Below are 27927 nucleotides of genomic sequence, written 5' to 3'. Positions count from 1 at the left end.
ATCGCACGGCACTACATTTTCCGACGCTCTACCGCTACAGAATCATCTTTTTTCGTACAATGATGAGAGATTTTTTCTTAATGAACGTAATATACGGGAGAAAAAGTCGAAACCGGAACTTTCGCTCGCTTAATGACCGCTCCAACTAATTAATCGTTGGTATTTTGCACTAACACACAGTGCAAAGAAGATTAATTCCAGAAGTTTATTTCATAACAAACGAAACAGAATGAACGTATAACGATTGGACGAAGCGAGCTGGGGAACGCATTAACAACGTTTCCGCCTTGTTACGATGCGGTCGACGCAAATGATATAACTTTATGATACCTTTCGAAAGAATTTCTCGCCTATACTTCCTGCGGAGCACTGTTACAAGTTGATCTATACACCTGCTCGAAACCGGCTCGTGGGCAGGTCTAGTGAACTCGATCGGATTCCGAGACCGGATTCCGCGAAATGACCGCCGCTGCTCCGATTTGTTTTTTCACGCTAAAATAAGTTCTTCTAGATTATCTTCTTCTTCATTTATCTCTTTTTTTTCTCGCACGACTTTAAAAAAAAAAAAAAACAAACAAACGACGATAAAAGAGCAGCGCGGTACTGTTCGACCGTGAAGCACGCCTAATTATCGATGTTTCTTCGAAGCTGTCTTCTTTTGCAAACAAACTGATGCGAACAGTTCACGGATCATCAGATTTTATAATCGAATAACTCTACCGATGTACGACTGTTGCGAATCATCTACGATAGAGAGTCTTTATTTCGAAACATAAATTATCTATACGTTGACCCCTGAAGCCACCAAGAATTTCTCGTGAAATTCTTGGTCGCAACGAGAGGAACCTTCAGCTTCGGCTAGAAAGCTGTTCCTCGTGGAAATCGTGACGTGATACCCTGGACAAACTAGAAAAGCTGATTGATTCGCGTTAAAAGTTGCTATCCCATCGTGCAAGAGAGACGTGTACTGTTGCATTCCCAGGGAAAATTGTTCATGTCGCAGATTTCTCTCGAGAAATCAATTCTCTAGTGACTTCAATACTGGTTTCAGTATTCTTTGCTAGCTTCGTCAAAGAGGTTACTAGGTTCTTCGGCGAGGTTGTTCGAGCTTGGGGTCACCTTCCACCGATTCGTCACGTTCGACGCGGATCTCGATCTATATCCTCCAGCGCAGAGGTGTACTGGTGCGCTCAATGTTGATCGCTAGAGTTCGACGAACGTTTAAAAGCTTGGAACTGCCGCAGGCTCCGACGTGGCGCTCGCCGAATTTCTCGGCTTGCACACGCAACCGCTTTCAACCAGAACGTAATCTTGGCCAGTCAAGGTCACCGGTCCAAGCGGAATCACCAGAAACAGGTACGGCACGTATGTCTGCGTGCACTCACCGTGGACCACGTCGCACTCCTTCGATCTGTAACAATGCGTTCACGTTTTTATGCCATTTGCGTTAATAGTCGGCGATAGAGAATATTTTATCGATAAAGGGAAAGGAGGAGGGAAGGAAGATTGAAATTTCTTCACAGTTTACTTTTGGTATGCGACAGTTCGTGGCTGGATAATCGCGCTGACGCATACCGGTTCAAAAACGTTCCAAAAGTAGGCTCCGTGTTGGTTAGACCTGTTCGGCCCACTGCGCTACATTTGAATCGATACGACTTACCGGTAGGTCTCAATGAAATTCAATTGGAATCACGTCGCATGTATTTACAGATCACGATCGAACGTGCTAAGAAAGTAACAGTGGATAACGATCGAGCCTGTCCTCTTGATTTACAGGTACAGATTTACAACGGATGAGCGAATTTTGAAACGACATATTCAACGACATCGTCGTGATGCGATACTCACTCGCAAACTTCGAACACGACTTGCTGCAAAAGGTCGGGGAACTTCTGCACGATAGTTACAGGCTGACCGCTGGTTAAGCTGACTCCGTACATAGGAGCCGTGGTGTTGTACCTCGTTTTGCATAATCTGGCTGGGGAACCACATGTCTCCTTCGAGGAAAATCCTCTACCTGGAAATAAACGTGTTGTTCCATATGAAAGACGTATTTCTTGATATTTAGATCAGAAGTTGTACCAGTCTTACGAGTTTCGTTGACCTAGAAACTACTACAACTTTTTCGCAAAACTCGTACAAACGATTACGATAGACAGCTTCGTGTAAAAGAATCCTCGGGAGCTACGTAAAAAGGATGAAAAGAATCTAAAAGAAGATGTCGTAACTCGTTTACGAGATTGGCGCCCTTTCTTTGGAATTCTGTCGGTTCGTGTGTTCGAAACGACGAGTGGGTCGCCGGTATCCCGTTATGAGCAGAACGAGCGATAACTGTATTGGCCGGATAACACGGTGCCTTATTACCGTCCTCTTGCACCATCCAGCCATTATCTAAAGGACGGAGAATCGATCCCAGTAAATGAAACCTCCCGAACAGGGACTAATGCATTTTTCGCTGGCACGAGCAACAATCGACGACGAGTCACGATTTTAAAAAGGAATTCACCGAGGATATGCGCACGGCGGGTGTTGTACTCGGTTGAAATCGGGTTTTCGTGTCATAAGGACAGCTACATAATTCAAGGCTGCAAAGTGTCGGTACATCGCGCAACCGGTTGTTCCGATTTTTGTGGATTTTTCACCACGTTTCTGACATTGCAAACGATTTCGAAAGATACTTTAAAAACGTTCACTACGTAATCGTTGCAGATATTTGGTAACGCTAAACCGTCTTTAGAACAAGCTGACGTTTCGAGCGTTGGATCTTGCTTGACGCAGAGACAACAGAATCACAAAACCAATAAAAGCAGCTCTCCTTGTAGACTTAAAACGTATATTCTGCCGACGTCGAATTTCTGAGAATGTTGATCAAAGAAACGACGATAGACAAGAATACAATGTTTGCATACGATGACACGGTACAATAATCTTGTAAAGTACAGGTAAGGGCAGTATAATATCCCGAAGAAACAACTGTAATAAATCGTAAATAGAATATCGAACAATATAACGAGAATCGCGTTATCGGATTATATTTGAACAAAGTAGTAATCACAGGATAAATAAATAAAACAGAGGTTCGACGAGGATGTAGGTTATAGCTGTTCGTAATTATATTCGTGATTCAAGTAACCGGCTCGACTACTGTTGCGCTTCGAACAAGAGGGACAAGTTCGTCTTCCGCGTGTTTTCAAGCAAGCCACGTCCTCGACTCGATCGTGATCCGTTAAATTGTTTCGCAGTTGAATAGGAAACGTCGTCGTTCCCAAAACGCGTTTCGAATACGATCATAAATTTCTCTGCAGAACTGGAAGCTGTCGATCTACTTTCGACGGGAAAAAACGAAACAAGTACTTTTGCGAACTTACCATTTCGCGAGGATTCGGCGATCGAATAATCTCCATGAGTAATCTTGTAATTGTGCAATAGCGCCTGTCTGGTTAATTCAGGATCGATTGTTCGAGGCTGATGGGACCTCGCTGTTCGACTGCTCGCCCAAATATTCTTGTAACTTCTCGATATCGCGGCTCTACGGCAGTTGTTCGTTTTGGTAACGACGTCGCGAATAAAGCAGACATTTTTTAAATCCTAACCGAAAATCTCTTATATAGGAACACTTACGAGGGATACACCATGTTATTCGGACCTATACAGTCAGCTGGATCTGTGAGCGCGTCTCCCCACACGTATTTCAAGCCTAATCCGTTCCCCTCGCATTTTTTGGCATACACGACGTGGGCGCATGTGGTGATAACAAGAATCAGACCCAGGTACGTGGACATCTGAAATTACAGGAAAAATCATGAGAATAACACGCTTGAAAAAGTAGAAATGGACAGATAGTTTCACGTATCGAGAGTCGTTCCAAAGACAGGTGTATTAATGAAAACTAATTACGCCGGTGAGCAACATCTCATGAATAAAACAATCAGAACTGGCTACTAATCGGATTACCAAAACTCGTACGAGAGAACGTGTTGTCACCGCGACGAAGGAAGGTGTGAGTGAACGCACGGTCTTGGAACTCGAGTTCGCACGAGGTCAAGAGCAAAAGTAAATGACACTGGGGCTCTGGTTTGTGACGCGTCGCGCAAAAATCCACCGAATCTCTTCGAATGAGCGTGTGTAATTGGGATTCGCGTAGCTGCACGCTTTGACATTATTAGTCTACAATTTTGTAAATGTTTAACGATTGACTGCTGGTCTATCGTTATCATTTCCTTCTGCGAACTCACCGGCAGAGGTTCCGTTTCACGGGCTGGTAGCGGGTACTGTCCGAACGGCAAAGAAACGAGCGAGCGAGCAAACTTTTTCCCTTTCGAGCTTCACGAACGATGAAAATCGTCCGGACGACACGAGAGAGTGACGACCGTGCGCAATTAAGAATAACAATTAGCGAGCGTGCGTAACCAATAGGACTCCATGTATATACAGAGTTTGGGGTTTCTAGGTTGTCAGGTCCACATTACTTCCGCTATATGTATTTCTCGTCGTTAATCGAACACGAGTGAAAGCAACACGATAGCATGCGGCCAATAGCGTTCGATGCTCAATTTCGAATACTTTGCAAATTTTATCGGAGAGAAACCTCAATATTCGATCTAGTTTTTAAGTTGCTCGATCGATGGATTTGTTTGATGTCCAGTTTTTCATTTGTCGATCATTTGGATGATTCCAAGTCGAGAAGAAAAATCAATGCGGCAGAAAATTGCGGTTTAATGTTTGGCCAAGTGATAAATTGCGCGTGGGAAAAGGAAAGGAAGAAAATCATTAATGGGTAGCACTCAAGGCTGGTCATTGGCCGTGACTGACATCGCGTATCTGTTTCTTCAGGAAGCGCTGCCTACTTTTAGCATTCCTTATTCCTACTTTATAGAAAATATAACTGAAATATCTGTACAATTTGTAATACCAGAAATAATATTCCAATGTCGTATATTATATCGATCGAATCGGATAAGACACATATTTCTATATTGCTTGACTCTAGAAATCAGAATGTACATTTATTCTCTTATTTTGATTAATTTTAAGCATTCCGGAGGAAATCTCTAGATCCTCTTCGATCGAGCTGTATGTAGCCGAGTCACATTGCATCAACGTCAATGGTCAATGACACGGCATAATTGCCACGCGATATCGATCAGGCTGTAAGAACATTCGGATAAATATCTGAGGTATCTTTATCGCGTCTCGATGGATTACATAACGGAGAACCTGCGAAAAGGCAAAATCGAGCAACTGGAAGAGACGTGAGAATCACTTGAACTTGGAAGATAGAGGTTTTCCGCGAGTTCACGGATTCACGGTAATTTACTATCAACAAGAACAATTATTCGAGCCGCAACTTCTCACGTTGCTAGCAGCTTCTTTTCCCAGTAATTGTTGAGAGAGTACTGTTAATATGCTAACACGTCGCGGGAATAATTAACAGGCTACCACCGATCGTGGAAACAGTTGGTAGAATTTGAACGAGACTCGTCTAACTGGAGCTGCGAAGCAGCTTCAAGGAAGTTCGGACAATTAGATGTAATACGAGAATTGGTAGGTGAAATAGACTTGATGAAATATGACATAGAAAAAAGCTTGGGAAGAACTCTGCTTCCGGCACTCAGGAGAGGATTCCTCGTGGACCATGAACGTGTCATGCGGTTGTTTCTAACGGTAAAGATGAATCGTCCTAAACGCTTTTTCCTCTCGCTTCGGCTGTTCTTTATCGAATATACATTTACTCATCCTTGGTCTCTGTTAACGGTATAGTCATTTCGGTATTTAGTTCCACGAATAAATTATTATAACTGTCACGGAGTTGTTACGTATTCGAAATTCCGCCTCTTCGGTCTCCGTGTTCACAGCGCGAAGATTTCCTAGTCAGGAGCTCGTTATCGCTTTCGCATGACAGAGCGCAAACGCCTCGTAAAATATCGAATGTTCAATTGCAATTTTATTGTAACATATCTGCACGATTAGCGATCGTTTCTTTGTCGCAATAAGAGCAATATACTTGATCTAAAAGTAACTGCAATTCTAAACGGAGTAATAGGCTGGATCAAAAACGTAAGGGAGCAATGAAAAAGATAGGAACGCGATTTTGTGACAAGTAATAAACAAGGGAAATGTTGGTTTGAGGAGACGTGTCTAATCATTGTTCCTTTGTTCTGTATTTTAAAGCCTGGAAAAACTTTGGCGTAGAGTCCAATCCGTAAGATTTGATTTCGATTACAGTAATGACTTTTAAGATGCTGCGCATCTCCTCTCGTAACTGCTTGGAATGTTTTTCAAAGTCTATCATAATTTTTTCGATGCTCGAAGATTGACGTGCATTCGCTGTATATTTGTCAGTGTTGCTTTGTAAGCTTCAAACTTTATAATTATTCTTATATTTTTGCATTAGGATTCGAGTAGCAGTAGTTCTAATTAAAAGCGAAATCACGAAGCAGAAATTCAAATTTAGAAATTTCACGATTTCAGAATGCTGCTAATCTGTTTTGAGATTTATCTGTCTTTAAACAGGAAATCAGAATGAATGTTATTTAATTTAAATGAAATATCGTAGAATATTGAAAGTTTTTGAACTTTCGAGTCATTAAAATTTGTACATACCATTTTCAGATGTTACATTCAGTCATGAAAATTTGTCATTATTATCTGTTACAACCTGCAGGATGTCACTCACCGTGAGAAAGACCGTTTTTAACACTGTGCGTTTGAATCCTTTTCTCGGTCCGTTTGATAATATGATCGGTTATACGCGTTACATGAATCGATCGCAATGTTCGGGTCTAAGAAGGAATAGAATTAAAATGGGGGCACACGAGTTCCTTAAACACTGTTCATGTCACCACACCGGATGTCGTGGGGTCGAACACCTCCGTCCTCACAGGTGGATGTCTAGAGGTTGACTGTAGAATCGTAAGTAACCGCTCTCCGTGCTCTGGTAGAGTCAGGGAAAAAGGGGGGATGAGACGAGGAATATCGGCTCCTGTTCTACTACTTTGAAACCTTTTTTCTTTTCTTTGTGAGGAGACTAAAGAGGGTAAATAAGAACACCCTTTTTTCCTTTGCGTTTTGCCAAACTATTACATATTCCTCACTTTCTGAGGAGTACTTTTTATACAAAAATGTATTAGTAAATTACATTTATAGACTAGGAATATTAAAATAGGATTTATAGATGTGGAGGTTAATATAATAATGCAATCGGTAGAAGTACATTGTCTTTATAGCTGTTCTATGACAATGTATTACAAAAGTACACGTATTTTTAAATGAACAGTGATGGAGTGATAATAAATTTGTGTGGCCAAAATTATTTATATCTTGTTTTGTCCAATTCATTGTAACCAGATTCATTAAATTATTTCCATATATATAAACTCTGTCGCATACTCATGAAATTTATCATTTTCATTTAAATATTAGTTTGCATATCGTATTTCATATTTTGAATCTTTAATTACATGTCATATTCGCAATAAAATTTTACCACTAGTTACGGAAGAAAGCAATGTCAAAACGACATTCGTGTACGAAGCTGAATGTTATATTACATAGAGAATATATCTTCAAAAATTCCTTAAGAGATTTGACGAGAAAGGTGGAATTATTCAGGCTTCGATAACGAAGCATTATTTATCTGTTGTGCTTCCTATTAATTCTAGGAGCAATAGATATACGAAATATGTTACATATTGCAATAAATGACAATTACTTTTTAATACAGTAGTCCAATATTGAAATATCTTCTGTAAGTCATTTTCTTCATATTAAAATAAGTAATAGAAACTTTCGTCAGATATACTCAAATTGCAGTCTTATAGATACTAATTGTTAAAAAGAGACTACGTGGAATCAACTTAAGAGATTAAACATAATAGCAAAGTTATATATAGTTCCACTTAATTTCGTAATAATCGAGTATAATAGCGTTAATGATTCTAAAAATACTATCCAAGTTCTTCACTAAACGAAACTTAGAGACTCTTAAAATTCTTGTATCTGTTACTTTAATTAAATATATAGGCTAATAATAATATAACGTGCTCATTTACTTTTTACAACTGCTTTCTCAGTCGTCAAATTTAATAGAATTGACGCTAGTATCTATTTGACCACCGCGGTAGCTACCGCGCTTTTTCTTCGTTTTCTCGTGACGAAATGACTTTCCTCTTGTGAATTTGAGGTCCTGATTCGCTTTCTCTCCCCAAGAACCACGAGCACCTTTCTGTTTAACAAAAATTCCATATAATAATATTCACTTACTACATAAACTTTTATTTAGATACCTGACTATTCTGAATTAACTCCCCTCACCTTTATATGTAAGTTCTATTGTCAATCGTCAAACGTAATTTTTTTATTTTGTTGCGGTGCGTTATCGAATGATCTCTGTTTATCGAAACTACCTCTGCCCCCCCTAAATCCGCCGCGACCACCCCCTCTTTCACCTTCGCCGTTACCCCATGATTTCCTAAATCCGTCGGATCTACCGCCTTCATTAGTATTTCCCCTATCATTCCCACCCCATGACCTTCTATTGTCAAAACCACCTCTAAAATTTCCTCGACCTCCCCTAAAACCACCTCTTCCTCCTCTATCGCCACCACCGCGACCTCCCCTATCACCTCCGCCGCCACCGCGACCTCCCCTATCACCTCCGCCGCCACGACCTCCCCTGAATCCACCACGACCAAAACCGCCTCTGCCTCCGCCAAATCCACCCCTTCCACCGTGTTTCTTAAAACCACCCTCTTCCTGATTGTCCTCCTAAAACAAAAGACTCAGGTCAATCGCCGTTTTCTATTCAAGTCCATTTATTCGTGAAACATCTTTAGAAGCATTTTTTTATATTGCCTTTGTTAAAAAAAAAAAGGCATGAAAGGTATTGGTGAATGCAGGGAAACATGGTCTCAAGCTTTTATAAAACGACGAGTGACCTGTGTTTTTCAAATGTTTCCAAGCATTTACCTTTGCCTCAAAAGAATTGTTTGCCAATTTGGGATCCAATTCTAGCTCATCATCCTTTACACGACGAAATGGAGTATTTTTGTGTCGCTAAACACAGAATTTTGTAAATAAAAATGTTTCTTTTCTCTTGTATAAATACATCAAATGCAATAACTATTACCTTGTCATTATTGAAACTATTATTCGCCTTTACAAAGTTGCTGTAATTATTTTTCTGAGCTTTTGCAGGGGGCTTTCCTACATCTTCCTCTTCTTGTTCCTGTTCTATTTCTTTGTGCTTTCTTTTCTCAACTTTAGGTGTCTTTGGGGTTGGAGTGATTTGCTGTTTTTCACTAAAATCACCTTCCTCTGAATCTGAATCTCTTTTAGCTGCTGTTTTTTTTGCAACAGGAGTTTTAGTAATAGATGTGCTTAATTTTTCATTGTCTGATGAATCTGAATCAGAATCTTCACTGGATGATTCCTTTTTACCTTCAGTTTTCTTTATTGTTTTTGTAACTGCAGATACTGGTTTTTTGGCTGGTTTTTCATTTTCAGATTCATCCGAATCTTCAGAACTGGACTCAGCTTTCTTTGCAGGTTTTGTTGTCACTTTTGTAGCTGTCTTTACATTTTCATCTGAATCATCAGAATCTTCACTAGAAGATTTTGCTTCTTTAGATACAACTGGTGTTACTAATTTAGCAGGAGCAGGCTTTTTTGTTGGTGGTTCTTCTTCTTCACTGCTATCTTCACTGGAAGAAGATTCATTTTTCTTAGCAGGTACTTTCCTTGCAACTACGGTTGTTTGTGGAACAGCTGGCTGTTTAGCTGGTTCTACATCTTCACTGCTGTCTTCGCTAGAAGAAGATTCTTCTTTTTTAGCTACAGCTTTCTTTGCTATTACTGATGTTGATGGAGGAACAGCCTTTTTGGCTTGTGGTGCTTCTTCCTCACTAGTTTCTTCACTAGATGATTCTTTTGTTACTGTTACTTTTGTTGGTGAACCTTTGTTTTGCTTTCCTAATTTTGTTGTTTCCTTCTTTTGTGGAATAGGTGCTACTTCTTTTTTTTGTTGAACAGATTTTTCCTGTTTTTTCTTATTTGGAATAGCTTTAGCAACTGGTGGTTTTGCAATAGTTGCCTCCTCTGAAGAATCATCTGAATCATCGCTCGAAGATTCCTCTTGCTTAGCAACATTAGTAGGTTTAGCAACTGGCTTGGCTTTAACTGCTGGCTGAGGTTTGGCAACTTCTTCTTCTTCCGAAGAATCATCAGAATCATCACTAGAGGATTCTTCTTTCTTTGCTGGTGTTTTTATTATAGTTGGTGTAGATGTTGGTTTCTTTAATACTGGTTTAACTGGACTTTCTTCTTCGCTATCAGTACTATCATCACTTGAAGATTCCTTTTTATTTATTGTGGATTTTGTTTGAGCTGTTGCAGCTGATTTTGTATTTGCTTTTGCAATTATATTTGCTTTAGATTCTTCTTCGCTATCTGAATCTGAGTCATCCGAAGATTTCTGTGTTTTAGATACCTGAGTTACTTTTGGCGTTGACACTGCTTTAGGTTGTGTTTTAGGTACCTCTTCCTCTTCTGAAGAACTATCATCTGAACTTTCCTTTTTCTTTACAGGCGGCGTTTTAGATAATGGTTTAACAGTAGCCTTAGTTTTTGCATGTACTTTTGGTGAAGGTTTTTCATTTTCGCTAGAGGTTTCTTCTGAAGAAGATTTCTTTTTTTTATTATTCACTGCAGCATTAATTGTAGCTTTACCATTTACTTGTGGCACCTTCCTTGGTGTATCTTCTTCACTCTCCGAACTTGTATCTGAACTTGTATCTTCAGCTTGTGCCTTTATGTTTAATTTTATTTGCGACGTTTTTTGAAAGTGATTAAAAACATCCTCAATTGTTGGTGCGCCCTTTGGCAATGCGGGCTGTAAATGAAATAAACGAACATGAGTGAAGGTTGTAGTATCTTTACGATGAATTACCCTGTATTAAATAATATATGGATCAGAATATTAATTAATATACATATAACGAATAAAAGTGATGATAATCAAGTTCTATTTTAACATGAATTCGAAATATAAAAATAACGAATTTATTTCGCCCACGTGGTAAGCCCGAATGGCGGTACTTCTTGTATCGCATATACATTGACTTCTTGAAAATCGATCAATTACTGTATGTACGAAATAACTTGTTATAATCTTACCGCTTTTGTTTTCTTTTGAAAAACCTTCGCCAGCGACGCGTCCTTTTTTAGTAAATATTCATATACAAGAGCAGAAACACTCAATTCTACAACAGATGCCATGATGGACGCGTGCGAAGAGCTACAAAACCTAGCCGCAATTGAATGCACGACAGCAGTCTCATACACTCCCCATTTTCATATATGTGGCGCTACAGTCGAGCACGGATTGTATTGGATGAAGATGCGTTATTGTAGTAACGTGCGGTGTATGTTACTTGTGGAACACATTGTTGCGATATCATTTCGGATTGGTAATAAGATTATTTCTATTATCTTAAATGTATTTTCATTTTTTGTGTATTAATTTATTCATATTTAGTTAACGAACTATTAACGTTTGTGATGTAAAGTTATAATCATATATTGTCAGTAGTTGCGTTAAATCATTTCCGTAATTCTTTGAGCTTATACTTTATGTTGATTTTATGAACGTACTCAAAGTTCATAAATTTTTCCTCTGTCTTTTGGTTGGTGAAATATCGGTTTATAAGCAGCGTATTGGATGTTTTTAAAATGATAAACCGGCTTCGTTATAACCTGTAAGGTACTAGAATTTTCGGCGGAAATTTGTTCATTCAATTATATCGGGTGGCAGTTATTTGAAAACTATGACAGAAACTCAGCAGAAAGCAAAGTGTATTACGCTAAAAGGATCAGCAGAGCTGGTTAAAGAATATCTTCGTAAGTTGATCATACTTTTTACATTCTTTTAAAACTTATTTACAGTTGTCGAGCGTTACTTGGAATTTAATCAGAATTCATCGTCTTACGTGTTGCTTCTACTCGTTTCAGTTTATGGCGTGAATAGTATTTTGTATCAAAGAGGCATTTATCCTCCGGAAACTTTTGAACCCGCCGAACATTTTGGTTTGTTCGTTTTAATGTCTACAGATGAAAAGATCAAAGGATATTTGGATACTGTCCTTAGCCAGATTCAGGAATGGCTTATTCAACGAAAAGTACAAAAGATAACGCTTGTTATAACAAATGTTAATACCAAAGAAGTATTAGAAAAGTGGGATTTCAAAGTAGATTATGAAGGTCAGTCATCTAATGGCGCCAATGATAACACAAAAAATAGTCTTCCTGAAGTGGGTACAAAGGACGTAAAGGCTATACAGAAAGAGATTCGTGAAGTCATACGTCAGATCACTGGTAACTTATTCGATAATTCAAGTCTTCATAGTACAGTTCTTTACATTTAAAATCTGATTTGTTGTATCTTTTATGTTTCAGGTACAGTAAGTTTTCTTCCACTATTGGATTGTTTATGTTCATTTGATATTTTGACGTATACTGTACCTGACTGTGGTATCCCTAAGGAATGGGATGAAACCCAGCCAGTATTTATCGCAAACAGTCAAGAAGTACAATTACGATCATTTTCAACTTCTATTCATAAGATGGATACCATAGTTAGTTATAAGAATGTTTAGGTATTACATGTTTTATCTTTGGTAATTGAAATGTACATATGAAATATATATTTCTTTCATCTTTTTAACAGTAATTGATATTAAAGACTGCTATTTAACTTTCTTTTTGTATACAAATGATTATAAGATGAAAGTGGTCGTGTTGTTCTGAAAGGTTTGAATATACTTTATGAATTATTAGTATTACCTGCAAAGAGTTTTATACGAATATATATTTTGATATAACTTTGATAGCTTGTCAGTTTATTGTATAGGAAATCCTACTTCCAGCAGTTATCCTTGTATCTTAGACTCCTGTCTCTTCTTTCTAGTATCAGTATATATTTTTCTATTTTACGTTCGTATCTAGTTATTTAATGGTTTAGTTAATGGTTAGGGGAAGAAGAGAATTGACAAGAATCTTGGCAGATTTTATTAAAACATAATTGACTATTACACTTAACACAGGAATTATATTATTTTACTTGGCAAAGCATGAAAGATACGACTAGAATAAAATATTTTTCGTGTTTGACGTTCGTCATATACCAAATCGCAAGTAACATCGTTAGCATTACTTAAATATTCTTAAATGTACAAGTGCTCCAAATTTATCAAATACTTCGTTCTGTTTTCCTTTTTTTCTCGATGTCGATTCACGATTAAAGAATGTTACAGTAATACATGAATATCGAAATGAAATCTCGAAATGGATAAATACCGAACGGAAATATATTCTTTGGGAGCACGTACATGTTGACTAGGCATTTCTCTTCGTTAGGTGTAAGTAATTGCGGCGGATTCGGATCATATCATTTTGGATGCGTCTTCAACCGAAATTCAATAGAAACTTCGTCTCTTACATAAAATTTTTTTTCCGTTTTTTATTTCATTTTACGATGTCGTATAAGTGGTATTTGGTCGTAATATCCTCGTTTTCGGTACCTATTGTACCCGATCTCTTCGACAGAAATCGAAGACCACGTTAGGAAACATCAACAGCGGCTTATGCTTCGTTAATACCTGCAGCGTTCGTTTTTCCCTTACGACAATTTCGCTATTAACTCGTTAGTACTTCGTGCTGCTAGAGTTAGCCATACGATCCATAGTGCACTTGGTTCGCTATTAGACCAGCATGGAACGTAATCGTTCCCTGTCACGCGTCGTACAAAACGAATCGTTCGATCGGCCCTCTTTTTTCAAAACTAACATTACTTAACTTTCGAGAACAAGGCAAGCTTGCTTGTATCCGCATGTGTTGGCGCAGTTCACGCTCATGACCACGTGCAATCATTTCGAGGGCGGACGGCACGTTCGTAATAATCTTTAACGCGCAAGCTGTACGCTCTTAAATCTCGCCTAGACTAGATTTGCTTCGGTTTCTCTGGTTAGTTTTACACACTGCAAAAGCTGCTGGAAATACGTTGAAGTTTATAAACACTCTAATTCGGCTGATCCGCTGTGACTGTAAAGTCTGAATTGTGACTGAAAACCATTGCTTTATTGTACCTTCGAGTTTAGTTTGACTTTTATTCTATCACTCTGAACGATCGCTATAAATACTAAAAGGGTTCGAAATTGACAGGTCCGTTTGGTCGTCACATATAAGTACAGCACCGCGGATCAGAACGAGTCATGTCTCTATAACATTACGCGATAATTCTCTTGAGTATCGTAAAAACGCGTCTCCTAGTAAAAACATTGAAAAATAAATAACGTGAAATAATATACAATATTTTACAGTAGCGCTTAGTGTTATCCGTGATAGGGCAATTACCACGGAACAGTTGCCGATGTTCTTATTCACTTCCGTAGAAAAGAAAAAACGTAACGTCCCGGAAGTGGGTTGGTCGCATTTCCGTTTGATGCGATCCTGGCACAGGATGATCTCGTTACGGGGCTAGATGTTAACGATAATGATCGACGATCGCCTATCGGTAATTAACTATCATCGTCGTTGGTACAATCGTTAGCACGCAATCACCGTTCCGCGGCCCTTTTTCACTCGCTCGAGAAAATCGACGCGTTCACTTCTTCTCAGCCCTCGTAAATATCGTGTGCAACATTATGCACACTTTGGGTTCTCATTTATACACCTCTACTTAAGTTTACCTTGGACTAATCGCTATATTCGATTTACGATCATTTTATGCGTAAAATATCATAAAATACATTCCTCTTTTGTTCGCTATGATCAGGCTCGTCGTTCCGTTCCGGTGTCGATATTCGTGTTTCTCTTTATCTTAGTAACAAGATCGAATGTGAAAAGAAATCAGAATCTGTCGGACGTAGCCGAATACCCGATACTCGAATAATTGTCATCTATTTGAAGACCAATATTAACAGCAGCTAGTTAATAGAATCTTGGGGTTGGGTAGGGGAACGGCACTAGACGGAACGGCGCGCCATCGATGACTTACGATGACTTTCATACAAATCGTTCGATAGGTACGAGCGACGAAATAAATTTGTAACGAAAAAGCACGGCGGCACTAGTAAGCTTGCACGGACATCATACGCTGCCACGATTTTCTTCTCTTCTCAAAGTTTCTGATATATCGCTAGAATGGTAAAGTATTTCCTCTTCTCTCGCAAGAAGAACTCTGGAACACTGTTCGCTCGTTCGTTCAACAACTATCTATATGTAATTCTTTATAGCTCTAAAATGTAAAAAGTAAGCGTGCGTGTGTTCACCGATCGATGGAAACGCGAAACACCACGGTCTCGATCTGTATGCCAAATTTCACTCGAGTAACATTAAAATACGCGAGAAGCGAGAGAGAAAGAGAGAGAGAGAGAGAGAGAGAGAGAGAGAGAGAGAGAGAGAGGCATTTTAGCCGTTAGTTTTTCTTCTTAACGAGTAACTCGCTGGCTGTTATCGTTGCATTCGACTTGATTATAAACGCGCCTTGTTTCCCACCATTACCATCGTTCCCTGCTATTTCCTATTTTCCGTCGACGATCGTTTCGGCGAGGCCAATCGAGACCGATATTACGATTCTCGACGACGGTGCCAGCGAGAATGCAATTACTCGTTCGCTGTCGAGGCGTAACAATTCTTACGACGATGCTTTGCCGCGAACTCCGTTAATTAAAGTGCAGCCTGATTTCTTCGGTCTCGGCGTAATAACGCAACCACCCTTGTCGCAGGCGAAAAGTAGAGCCACAAACGACTCTGTCGACCAATTTCCACCCAATCTCACGATTTTTGCTTTATCCCTGAAGAATAGACGAATCGATCGCTGTTCGTCGTTTCCATCGATTGGCGTACGACGCACACACCGCACGCACACACGCTGCTCGAAGGGATACAAGGAATACTTTGTACAATACTCTCCTGGACGCGTCTGACATACGTTTCGACGAACTGTCGCTCGAATACCGAGAAGCGTCTTTTCACGGTAACATTGCTCCACGTTTGGAACATCGGGCCGTTCATCGAGGCAGATCCGTTCCTGTCGACGAATTAATCGCGAACTGGTTCTTGATAGTTTCGCTTGATTTTGCAAACAAACGAGAATACGTTGTTACGTTCGATAACATTTCGATGGAATTATATCGAACGAATTGGACGAGCCAAACAGGTTTTCGAAATCGTCGAAATTCACGTCGCTCCATGCAATTACGTTTCTGCCTCGAAGACATTGGCTGTCGCGTAGGAAGACTCGTTGATCCCGGAAATCCTATTACAAGATCCGGGATCGTCCATGTCGTGCCTTTCTTCCTGCAATCCCGTAAAACGAAATCGTCGCCTCCACGTGGTGTTCTAACGATCCGCACGTGCTTGCGGATAAGGTTTACGATGTCTACCCCGTTTCTTTTTTTCCTCTCTATCCCTTTTCTTACCTGTCGAGTTCTTTCGCCCGGTGCAAACCTCCCGAGCGACAGGAAGTTCGAAGAAAGAAAGGAAAACATGTATTTGCGACTTGCTCTTCTCAAGAAAGATTAAAGGAGATTTTAAAGCGTGAAAACGTCGGAAGACGATGTTGCCGCTTTCTCGACGGTGATTCGCGAAAGAAAAATCGATTCGCGTACGTACGTACGTGGCGCGTTCCGAGTCCCGCTTTAATTTTCGATACGCGTAAATGATGGACGAGCGCAACGCCGATCCCAAGGGAGAAAATTAAAGCTGTTGGGACATACCGCGCGAAATGCCAGGAAAAACATATCTCTGTAAATACAGTTTACACACATGGGACTTAAATTTGATTTGGTCACGATAGTTTTGTCCGTGCCGTTAGTCGGTGCGGCAACGTTTATCGTATTTCTCACATTTTCATGCGGAAACCATGGGAAAGAGAGGAATAACGGGGCAAAAAGAGAATGGCTGGACATTTCCCTCGTTGTGTTCGAACGTTGAATTCAGCTACGATACTTTTTCCGTCCGTGAACACGATGTTTCCATTGGATGGCGACTCTTGTTTCTTGAGATTCTCCGTTCTTCGCATTTGCTCTTGGACGATGTCGAACCACTCGACGATGCTCTGCAACGAGAAAGAAGTTCGGATCGATTAAAAGGAGTCTCCGTTCGATGTGTATTCAAGTCGCGCGAAGAAGGAATCGAGTCATCATCGCGACGCGACATTCTCTGTCTTCAATTTAAGACGGGCGTCGTCGTGAACAGGATAAATTGTAGCTAAAAGAAATTACGCCGGAAGCTAAATTAGCGGTTTTACAGTGATCTCGCCGCGTCTACGGGTCAATCAAATATTCAACAGTTAAAACAAAACTACCAAGTACTGCGGTGTTGATTCATTTATCCTGCCAAGTCCTCCAGCAATTTCTCATTTCGAACGAAACGGAAGGCAGGCTTCTCTGTTTTCCCTGCAACTTTCTTCCCTTCCGTGGTGTTGTTTCGACGCGGTTGTTACTCTCCCGCTTTTCTCCTTTGTGCTATGGATGAAGCATCGTTCAGAAGGATCCCCCGCAACCCTGCTTCTTCTTTCGTCTACCCTATTTGTATCCCTCCTTCCGTTGCTGGGCGTAGATTCATCTTTATCTCAACGCAGTTCACCCTCGTGGATATTTGGTATAACAGGGCATCACTGTTCTGCTTCTCCTTTCTGCCTTCTCCTCGACAAACGAGAGGCTTAAGGTGGCTAATGGAATCAACCTAGCCAACGATAGTTTACCTTGTCTCTGCTTTAACGAGCGAACCAAATAGAAATTCCATCCCTCTGTTCCGCTATATCTGTTATTCATACTATATACTATGCTCGTAGTACGATTGATCTCGCCTCTATTCCTATTATCTTACGTTTAACTAGATAAGAGAGAAAAAGAGAATTCTTACCTTGTTCGGTACGATCAAGGTGGAAGAATGGACGTTGCCGATGTTGTCGGAGAGGACGTAGCTTGGCGTATCAGAAGGACTTCCTGAAAGGCTCAACCTTCCGGAAAGTATGCTCCCCGCAGTGAATTCGAGCAGACTAGTTGACGACGATGCTGAATTATCGACGATCCAGGATGCGGGATGCGCGTGGATGACGTTGGTCGGCGAATTGCTGCTTCATCTCCTGGGGCTCTCCTGTGGCAGCAAGTGGCCGTCGAAATTATTCGTGAGCCGCAAAAGGTACCGGTGATTCCTCCGCTCCCGGACTTTCCGGCCTAATTAGTCCGGTTCTATTAAGTTTATCTGGGGGCATCAGGGTCGCCAAGTTCCTCGGGGAACTGACGCCGTAGGAGGAAAGTTCGGTCAACGGGAGGGAGATAACTCTGGACTAAGTAGCGAATGATTAAGCCTGAATACCGCGGGATCGTATGCTTCCGCTACCCTCGTTCTATCTAGGGTTGATGCTAAGTAACAATTAGACCGTTTTAGCCATTCTCCAAAATTGACGATTCTTAAAGACTTTGCTCTCGTACGGTACCTGTCGTTGAATTCTCATCGGAGAAGGCATCGTAAAATAGGGAAAATAGCAAAATAACGTTAAATGGATACGTAAATGAAGGAGCAGCTACCACGGTTTAGTGTAGGTTAGGTTTCGATCGAATGTATATTTGATTATGTATAGTGCAGATTCCCGTTAGCAGTCGTTACGAACAAGCGGAATCGGTAATAGATGTGGCCGACAAATTTGTTTTTGCCGGCTGGAGAGGGCCGATAATGGTCTTTGCTTCTAATTAGCATGGGCCATTAGGTTTATCTATGAACGTTGAAGTCGTCGAGTTTCGTTCTTGTTGCGGCTGGCAACCAGACGATTTCACGGTTTACCGATGTGTTCTCGTGCAATTATCGGGGGCAACATTCGTGTATTAATACGTGATTACACTCGGCGACGATTAAAAAATAATTGCCGTCCGCTCGCGGCCGCCAATGAAAATGGGAAATTTAATTTTTATCTCGCGTTCGCTTCGAAGGACGCTCGTTACAATTTGTTCCCGTAATTGATTTCGATCGTCACAGAATGGTCGAGGCATGAAACGCTCCTTTATCCACCATTAACAAATTTCCTGATAAAGTTGTTCGCCAATTTTGCTGTTGCTTTCATCGAGCAATTTTTATTGTCATTAATCCTTTGCTCGTAATCGTTATTCTTCCTCTTAGGTGGAAGTTCCACGCGTCGAATAACGAGTTTCTCTAACACAATTTCTCTAATACGCGATAGTCAGCACTTGTACCATCTTCGGATTTGTAATTCGGAAGCGTCCTATAGTTGGAGACCGCCGGCTTTGAAGCCAGGCTAAGTTAGCTAGCTGGCTTCCCACACGCTGAATAGTTTGCAAGTCCATTATGACGGTGTTAAGGGTGCGTATCTTGCACACGTTGCACCGCGTATACATATAAATCTCTGGACACTCGGTACGTATAGCTGACGCGGTCGTCTGAAACACTTCGGCCAAGCGATTATTCCGATTATCTCTAGAGCAATTCGTATTTTTCAATTTCCTTTGTTCTATAAATGAATACAATTCGCGGACTCGCAGTTTTTCTAGAATTTTAACAAATTAAATTATTCTATCTGAGTAAACGCGTAAAGGAAAGCGTACACATTCTGGAACTCATTTCTAGACATGGAAAATTTAGCAGCGATTTCTTTGGACGATCGTTGCGAGTTTCTCTTTCTTTCTTCCTTTCTTTCTTTCTTCCTTCCTTCCTTCCTTCCTTCCTTCCTTCCTTCCTCTTTTTAATACTAACTGTCTCTTTCTATTTTCTCTTTCTCTCTCTCTCTCTCTCTATTCCCCTCACTCGCTACCTCGTGAAGCGTTCGAGCTCCCTGCGTTTCGAGAGTTCGCCTTTTTTCCAGAGCAGCTTTTTCCCCCCTGATGTAAAGGTTGCCGCGAGTTAGCAAAGAGCTCCGGCGCAGATATCGCGGAGCTCATATCCCTGGGCACTCTTTTCGCTGCGTTTCCCGCCTCTTCCTCCTTTTCCACTGGCGTTCCTTCTCGCAAAACGACCATTCCTCCGCATCCCCCTACTACGTCGCACTATCTAAGGACTCCAGGGAAAGTCGGCTGCATATTACATCGGGATGTACGTTTATTAATCTACGAGCTGCTTTTCCAAAGTCACGGAAATGTGTGAGAATTATCGATGGAAAAAGCGGCGCTTCATTTCTCAGTGGTCGAGGCACGTTATGCGAAATTTTCGTTTGCGGTCTCTTTTCGCGGGACAAGGAGGAACAATCGAGTAACTCGAATCGACAGGAATATGGTTGATATCTGGTGCGAGCCCTTTTGATACCGTAATTAATTTGACGAGGAGAATGTTGAGCGATTTGTCGATTATCGTCATTTCGTGCCACTGTCTCCAAAACTCGAAGCAAAATGAAATCTGTCTCTCTATAAGGGCTTCCTTTGACAAAATTCTGGCTTCTGAATTTCGAGACTCGACAAAGTTTTCATAAGAAGCGGATATGAAATACCAGAAATACTGCAAGGGAATAAAAAGAATTTCTCTGTTCGCGTTTCTTCACGAATAAGAAGAACATCGCGAACATCGATGCCAGACGAAAGAATATAAGAATAGTAGAAATTGAACGATTAAAACTAGTAAGTATCGATACTCGTATGTAACGTGGTTTAGGTAATATCGGTAAACTGCCGAGGACGCGGCGTGATAAACTTACCTCTGAAAATTGACGGCGTAGCCAGGTACTCGTTGCGGGCACGAAACGAGGCAACGACGAACAGGAGCATAAGATAGAAGATGTAGGAAACGAAGCGGGAAAATGGAAAACGTTGGAGTCCCGAGGAGGATGAGGTGAGAAGGTCGCGAAAGCTCGAGATGTTTGGTCGGGTCGGGGAATGGAGATAGCGCGGGGAAACGTGGAGAGCCCGAGGAGAGTGGAGAAGTCGAGGACGCGTATGTAGGAACCTGAAGGGGTATTGGGAAGGAATGTGGGTGAGGCTACAACAAAACAAAACACGATGAATGTCCCGATGTGCAAGCTGCAAGCACAACAATGTCAGGAAGATCGATGGTTAGTCTTTGTCGAGGTAGCAATGCCGCGAATTACCTGGATAGATAGGTTCGATAACGCGCTTTCCGATAAATTTGCCCGGCGACGTTTAATATTCCGCGACCGGTTCTCTGTCACCGGAAACGCTTTCCCATTTGCTTTACGAAGCGACGCGACACGCGTTTGACTTTATATCCAGGTGATTCGTCAGTCGTTCGATTAAAGATTAGTAGTATTATCAAACGCGTTGTTAAACGAAGATCAGCGCAAGAGCTGTACGCAAGCGGCAATTGTTCTCTTTCTTACACGGCTAGCAAAGATCGTTAAACGTTAGTTAACAACTGAGACTGTTAATCGTTAATTTACCTTGACAGTGCCGCTAGATGCGCTAGAAGCGGGCGAGCGTCACGTCCTCGGCGAACGAAGAGAACTTATCCATATCTTGAGTTAGCGAGAGCAGAACAGAAACACGATTCCATTAATTCTTTCGGATAATTGTTAAATAGACAGGACTTCGCCGATTCATCGTTCGTTCGATTCAGAATCGGTTTGCGCGGGAAAAATGTTCGATCGAAATCGAACAACGGGGACGGATTGTGAATCGAACGAATGAATTGGAGAAGCCGGTGTGACAATACGGCTGAGAAAACGCGAACGCGCTGAAATACATGTGGGAAAGAGTGCGCGTGCGTTTTTGAAAGCGGGAGTGGTCCGGCCTCGTACTACACCGGCGGTCGTCTTACGGGCTCTTTAGGGCTCTTGGTCGACCCTCGAGAAGAGCGAACACGAGAGCTAGCACGGGGTCGAGAAACGGTCATAGTTCTATTTCCGTCCCTCGTGAATCATTCTCGCTTCACTTATCTCTCTTAATGCTGGTATAACGCCGTTATATGGGTCCGTTGAAAGATGCTGCATTCCTGATAAAGCTCCTTCGAGGATGATTTCGTAGGGAGATCGCCTCTAGAAGGACTTTCGCGACGAGAAAGAGAAAACCTTTCCGCTCGTTCGTCTGGTTACGTTCGGCCGCGGTCTCCCGCTGGTGGAAACGACGAAGGCGAACCGAGGCGTACGATATTTCGAGAGTATTCTCGCGCTCGAAACGATCCTCGAGCGTCCTCTGGTCAGTAGACGTTGTAACGATGGAAATTTGACCAGAGAGTCGGTGGTAAACGGTCCGTTGCCAGACGGCCCTAAAACGATAAATTTCTTCACGGTAAAGTTGCTACAACTCTCGGGAATTGCTTTAACGACGTGTACCGATGTCAAAGTTCGCGTTAAAATCCAGCAGCGTTGGGAAGAGTCCGATCGACAGTGTCCCGACCAACGAGATAGTGTTTCGCTACATTTCGCGAAAAGTGATCTCGATATTTCGCGAATCTCCATGCAACGACCAATGAATCTCGTGGCCGTATACTCGTTGATAATTAAGTGGTGCTTCGCGTACGCACGGAGCTTAACCTTGCAATTAGCCCAATTCGTGGCTTAAGCGATATCAATTAGCCAAAAAGTACATGGCTACCAGGTCGCGCGTAGTATCCTCTCGTCGGGATTATATCGCGAGCACTGGATCCGCAAGATCGAGATCTCGGTTTGTAGGGCTGGATCGGAACGGTGTTCGATCGGTCGGCAACGTGGTATCCAAGTGCATAACGGAACGATAGCCTCGCCACGGTAATACGTATCAGACTACATTTCACGGTTGATCGAGGCCCAGCCTGGCGCCATAGACAATTTCCCAAAGGGTTCCAGACCGATATAATAGGGTGGCCAAGGCATATACCGTAGCCGCGTAACTCTATCGCATTACCGTTGACCCGAGTAACCAGTAGGCTAGATGCCGGCTCGTTCTCTCGGGGTGAATTCGTCAATAGCTCGTCGATTCTTGATCAAGGCCAACGAGACTGCTTTCGGGATCAATTTTCAAGTTGCACTTCGCGGCACATACGCCGATCTTGCCTCGCTGATCCGTCTTCTTGCCTCTTTCTCGTCTTGAATTCCATCGCGAATTCCTTTCTTTACTCTCGCAACTATTTCTCAGCTACGATACGAACCATCTCGTTATTTTTTCCTCGTATCGTTTGATTTTTAATACGGTCGAAAAATCAGCGTAACTTTTCCCCCGGAATCTGAACTAGAAAATGAGAGTTGGAGTCACGTTGGCTCGACGAATTCAATCGTTGAAATCGTCGGAGTGTAGATGACAGGAAGATCAGGCGACACGCATGGTCGCTGTCCAGTTGGCTGGCTATGGTCCACCGAATGTCCTCGCAGTCGTTATAGTTTAATGCGCCGGGCAGCCTCGTAATGCGGATTCATTGCCGGGCAAGAGCATCGAGGTGGCTGTTCGCTCGTGTAAACATTGCGTATGCTCAACGACGGTGAACGAGAAATCGTGCGACCGCGTCTATGAACCTCTGTGCGCCACAGCTACAGCCTCCTTATAACCGTGCGCCATTCCCCCGGGGACATATGTCCTTATACCGGCTCCGTGAGCTTTAATGAAAGCCATAAAGCGTTCTCTGGATCGTGCTTGCGGCGCTATAGCTGGCTATACTGGTTACGGGATGGAATGCGGTTCGTAGCTACGAACATGAAGTTCGAAGCACGCCGTCGCGAGTGGCCGATTAACAATTGAAGCGACGATCCGGATAACGAAGGTGACGCCGAGAACATACAGCTACCTGCGACCGTGAATCTCCCTCTCATCTTCCCTGGGCTTTCAACTACGCGTCGCTTGGTCGTGGTTTAAGGTTCGTTCTATCGATAACAGAAATGGTATCGTTGTCGATGTATTCGCCGGTTCTCGGTTAACCTAACAGGCTACACGAAGGCGAGGATCGACTCGGTCGGTCCTCGTTCGTCAGAAACGCGCGTCGATGGAACTCGTTGTGGATGACAGTTTTTTGAAATTTAAAAAACCGCTGTCACCAGCGAATCCGGGAAACGAAAAAACGTCGCGTTTAAATCTTTCGATTTCTACGTGTTCGTTGACCGTTTTTTTTCGAGTCGGCGAATATTGCTCTCCGTATTCGGTGGAGGATGAATTTTCGTAATGAATTTTCGGGCGGGTCGATCGAGGAGGAAAGGGAATGTAGCATCGGCGAAGAATTCTCGGCGTGTTTCGCAAAGAAGGTGAATTCGGGAGAATGAAATTTTGTCGTCGCAAAAATATCTTCATGTGCAATCGAATTCGGCCCTCGAACGTATTAATTTCGATTTAATCGTTACGTTCGATCACGGCCAGTAATACACGGTACGTCCTGTTCACCACAATCATCGAGTTATCGTTGTTTCATCGTCGTTCACGCTGTCGATACGTTCTCTCTTCATACATTTTAATTTACTGACCTTTCATCGTGCGCGCACTTTAATTCGTTCCTTTTGTTTCGCGACCGGATCCATCATCGTTCCCCGTTTTATATCTGCACCGACGTGCATTGTTGTAACCACCCCTTTGACGGTTTTGCTAAGTGAAGTGCACCGGCAACAATTTGTTCGAATTCCCGCTACCACAATGGATACATTTCTGACCGAATACCTGTATTTACGTTCGCTATTACGACATTGGTCGTTAGATTTTTCACGCTGTGAATTAATGCTCGACTCATTAAGAGCGTGCGAATCGTTTAACGCTTAATTTGTAGATGTGTTTAGCATTATGGGAGTCGCTCGAGTTCGGGTCAACGAATCACCGCTTTTTCCCCGTTTCGACCTCTTTCATTACAATTCCAATTTCATTTCTGCCAGTGAAGCTTGAACGTTCGAACCGCCTAATGCGATCTTTCGGGAAATCAAGATCGCGTTTCTCACTCGCGGTGCGAAGCTGTAAACACGAAAATCGATCGCGTTCTTCAGCAACGGTCCCATACATGCATAAAACGTTACTGCTCGACGATAAATATAAAATATCTTTTTTAGTGATCCTCTGGAACTTAAAGTCGTCGTTAGATATCGTCGAAAGGCACGCGGAAAAATTTATCGAAACAATTGAGTGCCGAGCATTCTAGCCGCGTTTCTTGCGACTGGAAAGTGCTTATCGATCGAGCGAACGTTTGGAAAATCAGATTGTCGAGGCCATGGCGTTTTCACCTTATTGGGACCGGGATACAGATGGAAGGAACCGCTACCATTTCAGCGGCGTATTTGTATTTCGACGCGAACGACACGGCGTAAAACGCGAATCGATGGTCTCGCGGTAAATATAAATCCTGCGTCGATCTTACGTATTCGAAAGAATTATAGCCGTTAAACCGGTGCAAGCGGAACGAACGTAAAGCGAGGAAAATCTCTACTGGGTTGGATTTCATAATTTTGGATTACGATCGTATAATCCTTTTAGCCATTTAGCAGTCTCCGCTGTACGATTGGAATAGATGGACGGACGATACATGCGATATTTATCAGCGACAAGGGTAATAGGAGATGGCGGATGGCAGAGGAGCAGTGTCCCGGAAGGACGCGAGGTAGTTAGAAATCGGTTGTTTGTTCGCGGGATGGTGTCGCGTCGTCGACGTCGTACTCGTATCATGATAGCTGAGCGAACGATCCGGTCTCGTAACGCTTCGATTCGTCGTCGAATGCTCGCATAACCGGCTAGTCTGAAGCCGGATTTTCACGCGAGGACGTCGCTCGTAAAAGCCGGCGCCGTTCTCTCGCATAATCCTGCGGCTACGCTGCTCCCGCCCACGCTTTACGACCGTTTCACCTCTGTACCGGAATGACATAATGCAAAGCGAACCAAGATTTACATCCCATTTGCCTTGCTTTCCGCGATTGTCCGGGGTTAACGGTACTTCCTACTCGTATTTCGGATTTTCTGTCGGCCACCCAGGCTACCCCTTTGTTTTCCGTCCGAGAATTATTTCGTTTCGGGGCTGGTTGCCTCCCCTCCCGGTCACGCTCGCAATTACTGCCGTCCCTCTGGCGGCCTCGCGTTTTTCACAACTGCACGTTGCGCGGCGATATTTTTTTCCGCTACTTGTTGCTCCTTTTTTCGCCGTTCTGCCCGCGTAATTGCGCTTTAACAGTCTCTTGTCGGTATTCCTTCCTTTTTTTTTTTTTTTCGTCGCCTACTCGCTCGTCCCGTTGTTTCGCGCGCGCTTGCCTCACGCGTTCGGTTTCGGGCTCCGAGCTCCGGGCTCTCTTATCGATGCCACCAGGGACAAAAGGGTGTCGGTGCCCTTGGCGGTCCCTCGTCGGCGAACGATCGCGATGTAACGCTCTCTTGCACCGGAGCCGATTCTCTGTCGAGCGGACGACGACATGCAAAACGAACCAAGATTTGCATCCGAACTGGCTGGTCGCTTTACGCCGCGCCGGCCACCTCTACACGACCGAACGAGTTCTCCCGTTCGATTATGCGAACGTTCGTGTCGTTACGGACGACGTGCATTGCGCGGCATAATTTCACGGATCGCACGTGATGCCTGCAGCCGCGCGAAAATATAACCTGTCATTCCGCTCTTCTTCGTAGCAAACATCGCTTTGCGCATCTTCTGTTTCTTTCTTCTTTCTTCTCTTTTTTTTTCAGCGAACGTCGAGGCATCGAAGAGTGGATTGCGCTGCGATATCGATTAGTCAGTCGCTCGGCGACATTGGGGAAATAACGTTTCGGTGAACAAGGTTTTTTGAAATCCAGTTAGAACTCGAGCACTTTGCCAATTCGTAAATTTAATCTCTCTGACTTGTATTTCTATGCGTTAATAAACGCAGAACAGCGTAACAAGCGGGCCAGCACGTTGCATCCTTTCAATCACGGCTTTAAAACCACTCGAGTTCCAAAATTTTCATTCCATATTTCGTACGACCTCGTTGTTTACCGTTGTATCCTATCGATTCTCTGATACTGTACGCGTTATTTTTCTGTCGTCCTTTCGTTTGTTCGTTGCACCTATTCCAACGATTCGGTGTAATCGTTTAGCGTGAACTGTAGCCGTCGAAAAGCTTTTTCTACCTTTTCGGAACTCGTTTCCGAATTATCGCCTGGATGGTTTTCTGCGTCGCACCAAAGTCATCGAACCGTTCTCCTTCGGTTGGACAACCTTCTCGCTATTAATAGGTTCCTCCCAATAACACGCGCGACAGATTAGAATTAAGAATCGTTCACGGTCTCTTCAAGGTTCTTCTATCTTTAAAAGAATCGCTTTCTTCACGCGTCCGTCCTCCCCCGTCTTCTTTTCTACCGCGATCGTTTTTTCACCAACATGCACCTGTTTCTCGCTCGAAGGCAACAGTGGAAACGTATCGTTGAATTTCAAACCGCAATTCGAGAACAGAATCCGGACGATTCCGTTACCCGATTATTTTCCTTGGAAAATCGGGGTTTCCATTGAAAATAGCGAAATCGATGTGTCAACGATTGCCTCGCGTTCCTCGATAATCGGGAGTTTTCGTTCGCGGTCGAGGATCGTCGGGAAAACAGTTGCTGATATTTTTCACCGGTCAACGAGAATATGGAACAAAAAGATCGCTGTTTCGATTACGTTGAAAAAATGAGGCGCGCTGTTTTCAATTATAAAAACATCGTTCCGGGGGCAGTTGTTTGTTCAGTCGCAAAAAAGGAAAATATTTAATCGACCCTCCAGCGAATTTTCGAAATTCGTATTAAAATCAACGTATTTCTTGTTCCGCTGTTTTCTCTCTATCTTTCTGCCTGCCTCTTCCGAATAATCGCGTTACTGGTGTTTCACGACCGGGCATCCCCTGTTTGAAAGTATCGATCGGTCCGTCGATGAATTATTAACAACGCAGCAGGCTGCGTCAACTCCATTCGTAATAAATCGCGAGCATGCAAGAAGATCAGGTGAGATTCGTCTGGCGCGAAATTTCTATTGGTCGGCAAATTTTTCAAACCCTGGATCATTTCGCGCAGTCTTTGTACAAACAAATAACCCACT

The 27927-nt window shown here is 42.6% G+C and overlaps 4 protein-coding genes and 1 long non-coding RNA gene across 7 annotated transcripts in view; 2 read left to right on the top strand and 3 right to left on the bottom strand.

Moving 5' to 3' along the window:
- Positions 1-527: 527 nt before the first annotated feature.
- LOC138178719 (uncharacterized) lies at positions 528-6821 on the bottom strand. The gene is made up of 5 exons (XM_069110895.1): positions 6677-6821; positions 3622-3782; positions 3369-3529; positions 1849-2017; positions 528-1411 (listed from the first exon to the last, which is right to left on the bottom strand). The coding sequence occupies exons 2-5, from the start codon at positions 3780-3782 to the stop codon at positions 1222-1224; spliced, it is 681 nt and encodes a 226-aa protein (XP_068966996.1). The 5' UTR covers positions 6677-6821; the 3' UTR covers positions 528-1221.
- On the top strand, positions 1246-3732 carry LOC138178721 (uncharacterized). Its single transcript, XR_011172793.1, has 3 exons — positions 1246-1662; positions 1777-2942; positions 3612-3732. It is a non-coding gene; the product is annotated as an uncharacterized LOC138178721 (long non-coding RNA).
- Positions 6822-7204: 383 nt separating the features above from the next.
- Positions 7205-11344, bottom strand: Nopp140 (nucleolar and coiled-body phosphoprotein 1). Of its 3 annotated transcripts, XM_069110892.1 has the most exons (5): positions 11173-11344; positions 9128-10888; positions 8968-9054; positions 8314-8766; positions 8087-8224 (listed from the first exon to the last, which is right to left on the bottom strand). In XM_069110892.1, exons 1-4 carry the CDS (start codon positions 11272-11274, stop codon positions 8335-8337), a joined length of 2382 nt encoding a protein of 793 aa, XP_068966993.1. In that variant the 5' UTR covers positions 11275-11344; the 3' UTR covers positions 8087-8224; positions 8314-8334. The 3 variants fall into 3 exon arrangements, with proteins under 3 accessions (XP_068966995.1, XP_068966993.1, XP_068966994.1); XM_069110894.1 differs by lacking the exon at positions 8314-8766 and having other exon boundaries at positions 7205-8224; positions 11173-11342; XM_069110893.1 differs by lacking the exon at positions 8968-9054.
- A 214-nt stretch (positions 11345-11558) lies between these two features.
- On the top strand, positions 11559-12876 carry mad2 (mitotic arrest deficient 2). Its single transcript, XM_069110896.1, has 3 exons — positions 11559-11895; positions 12007-12369; positions 12451-12876. The coding sequence occupies exons 1-3, from the start codon at positions 11823-11825 to the stop codon at positions 12648-12650; spliced, it is 636 nt and encodes a 211-aa protein (XP_068966997.1). The 5' UTR covers positions 11559-11822; the 3' UTR covers positions 12651-12876.
- Positions 12877-14864: 1988 nt separating this feature from the next.
- vn (membrane-bound neuregulin protein vein) overlaps positions 14865-27927 on the bottom strand; it is a 198524-nt gene continuing 185461 nt past the window's right edge. Inside the window, exons 6-9 of the transcript XR_011172800.1 lie at positions 21398-21472; positions 20699-21020; positions 17923-18156; positions 14865-17113 (exon numbers count right to left, since the gene is read on the bottom strand). The gene's annotated coding sequence lies outside the window, so the exon portion shown is untranslated. The remainder of the gene's footprint in view (positions 17114-17922; positions 18157-20698; positions 21021-21397; positions 21473-27927) is intronic.

Source organism: Bombus flavifrons, chromosome 4 (assembly GCF_040668555.2).
Source record: "Bombus flavifrons isolate JBK064 chromosome 4, iyBomFlav1_principal, whole genome shotgun sequence".
In the NCBI taxonomy this organism is placed as follows: domain Eukaryota; kingdom Metazoa; phylum Arthropoda; class Insecta; order Hymenoptera; family Apidae; genus Bombus; species Bombus flavifrons.
This window is presented reverse-complemented; position numbering and strand designations above follow the sequence as displayed.

Coding starts and splice junctions, on each gene's coding strand:
- mad2 (XM_069110896.1), top strand. CDS start 11,823: ATGACAGAAACTCAGCAGAAAGCAAAGTGTATTACGCTAAAAGGATCA. Junction 11,896..12,006: donor GCTGGTTAAAGAATATCTTC/GTAAGTTGATCA, acceptor TACTCGTTTCAG/TTTATGGCGTGAATAGTATT. Junction 12,370..12,450: donor AGTCATACGTCAGATCACTG/GTAACTTATTCG, acceptor TTTATGTTTCAG/GTACAGTAAGTTTTCTTCCA.
- LOC138178719 (XM_069110895.1), bottom strand. CDS start 3,782: ATGTCCACGTACCTGGGTCTGATTCTTGTTATCACCACATGCGCCCAC. Junction 3,530..3,621: donor AATAACATGGTGTATCCCTC/GTAAGTGTTCCT, acceptor CAACTGCCGTAG/AGCCGCGATATCGAGAAGTT. Junction 1,412..1,848: donor GTCGTGTTCGAAGTTTGCGA/GTGAGTATCGCA, acceptor GCATTGTTACAG/ATCGAAGGAGTGCGACGTGG.
- Nopp140 (XM_069110892.1), bottom strand. CDS start 11,274: ATGGCATCTGTTGTAGAATTGAGTGTTTCTGCTCTTGTATATGAATAT. Junction 10,889..11,172: donor TTCAAAAGAAAACAAAAGCG/GTAAGATTATAA, acceptor TTTCATTTACAG/CCCGCATTGCCAAAGGGCGC. Junction 9,055..9,127: donor ATAGTTTCAATAATGACAAG/GTAATAGTTATT, acceptor TTCTGTGTTTAG/CGACACAAAAATACTCCATT.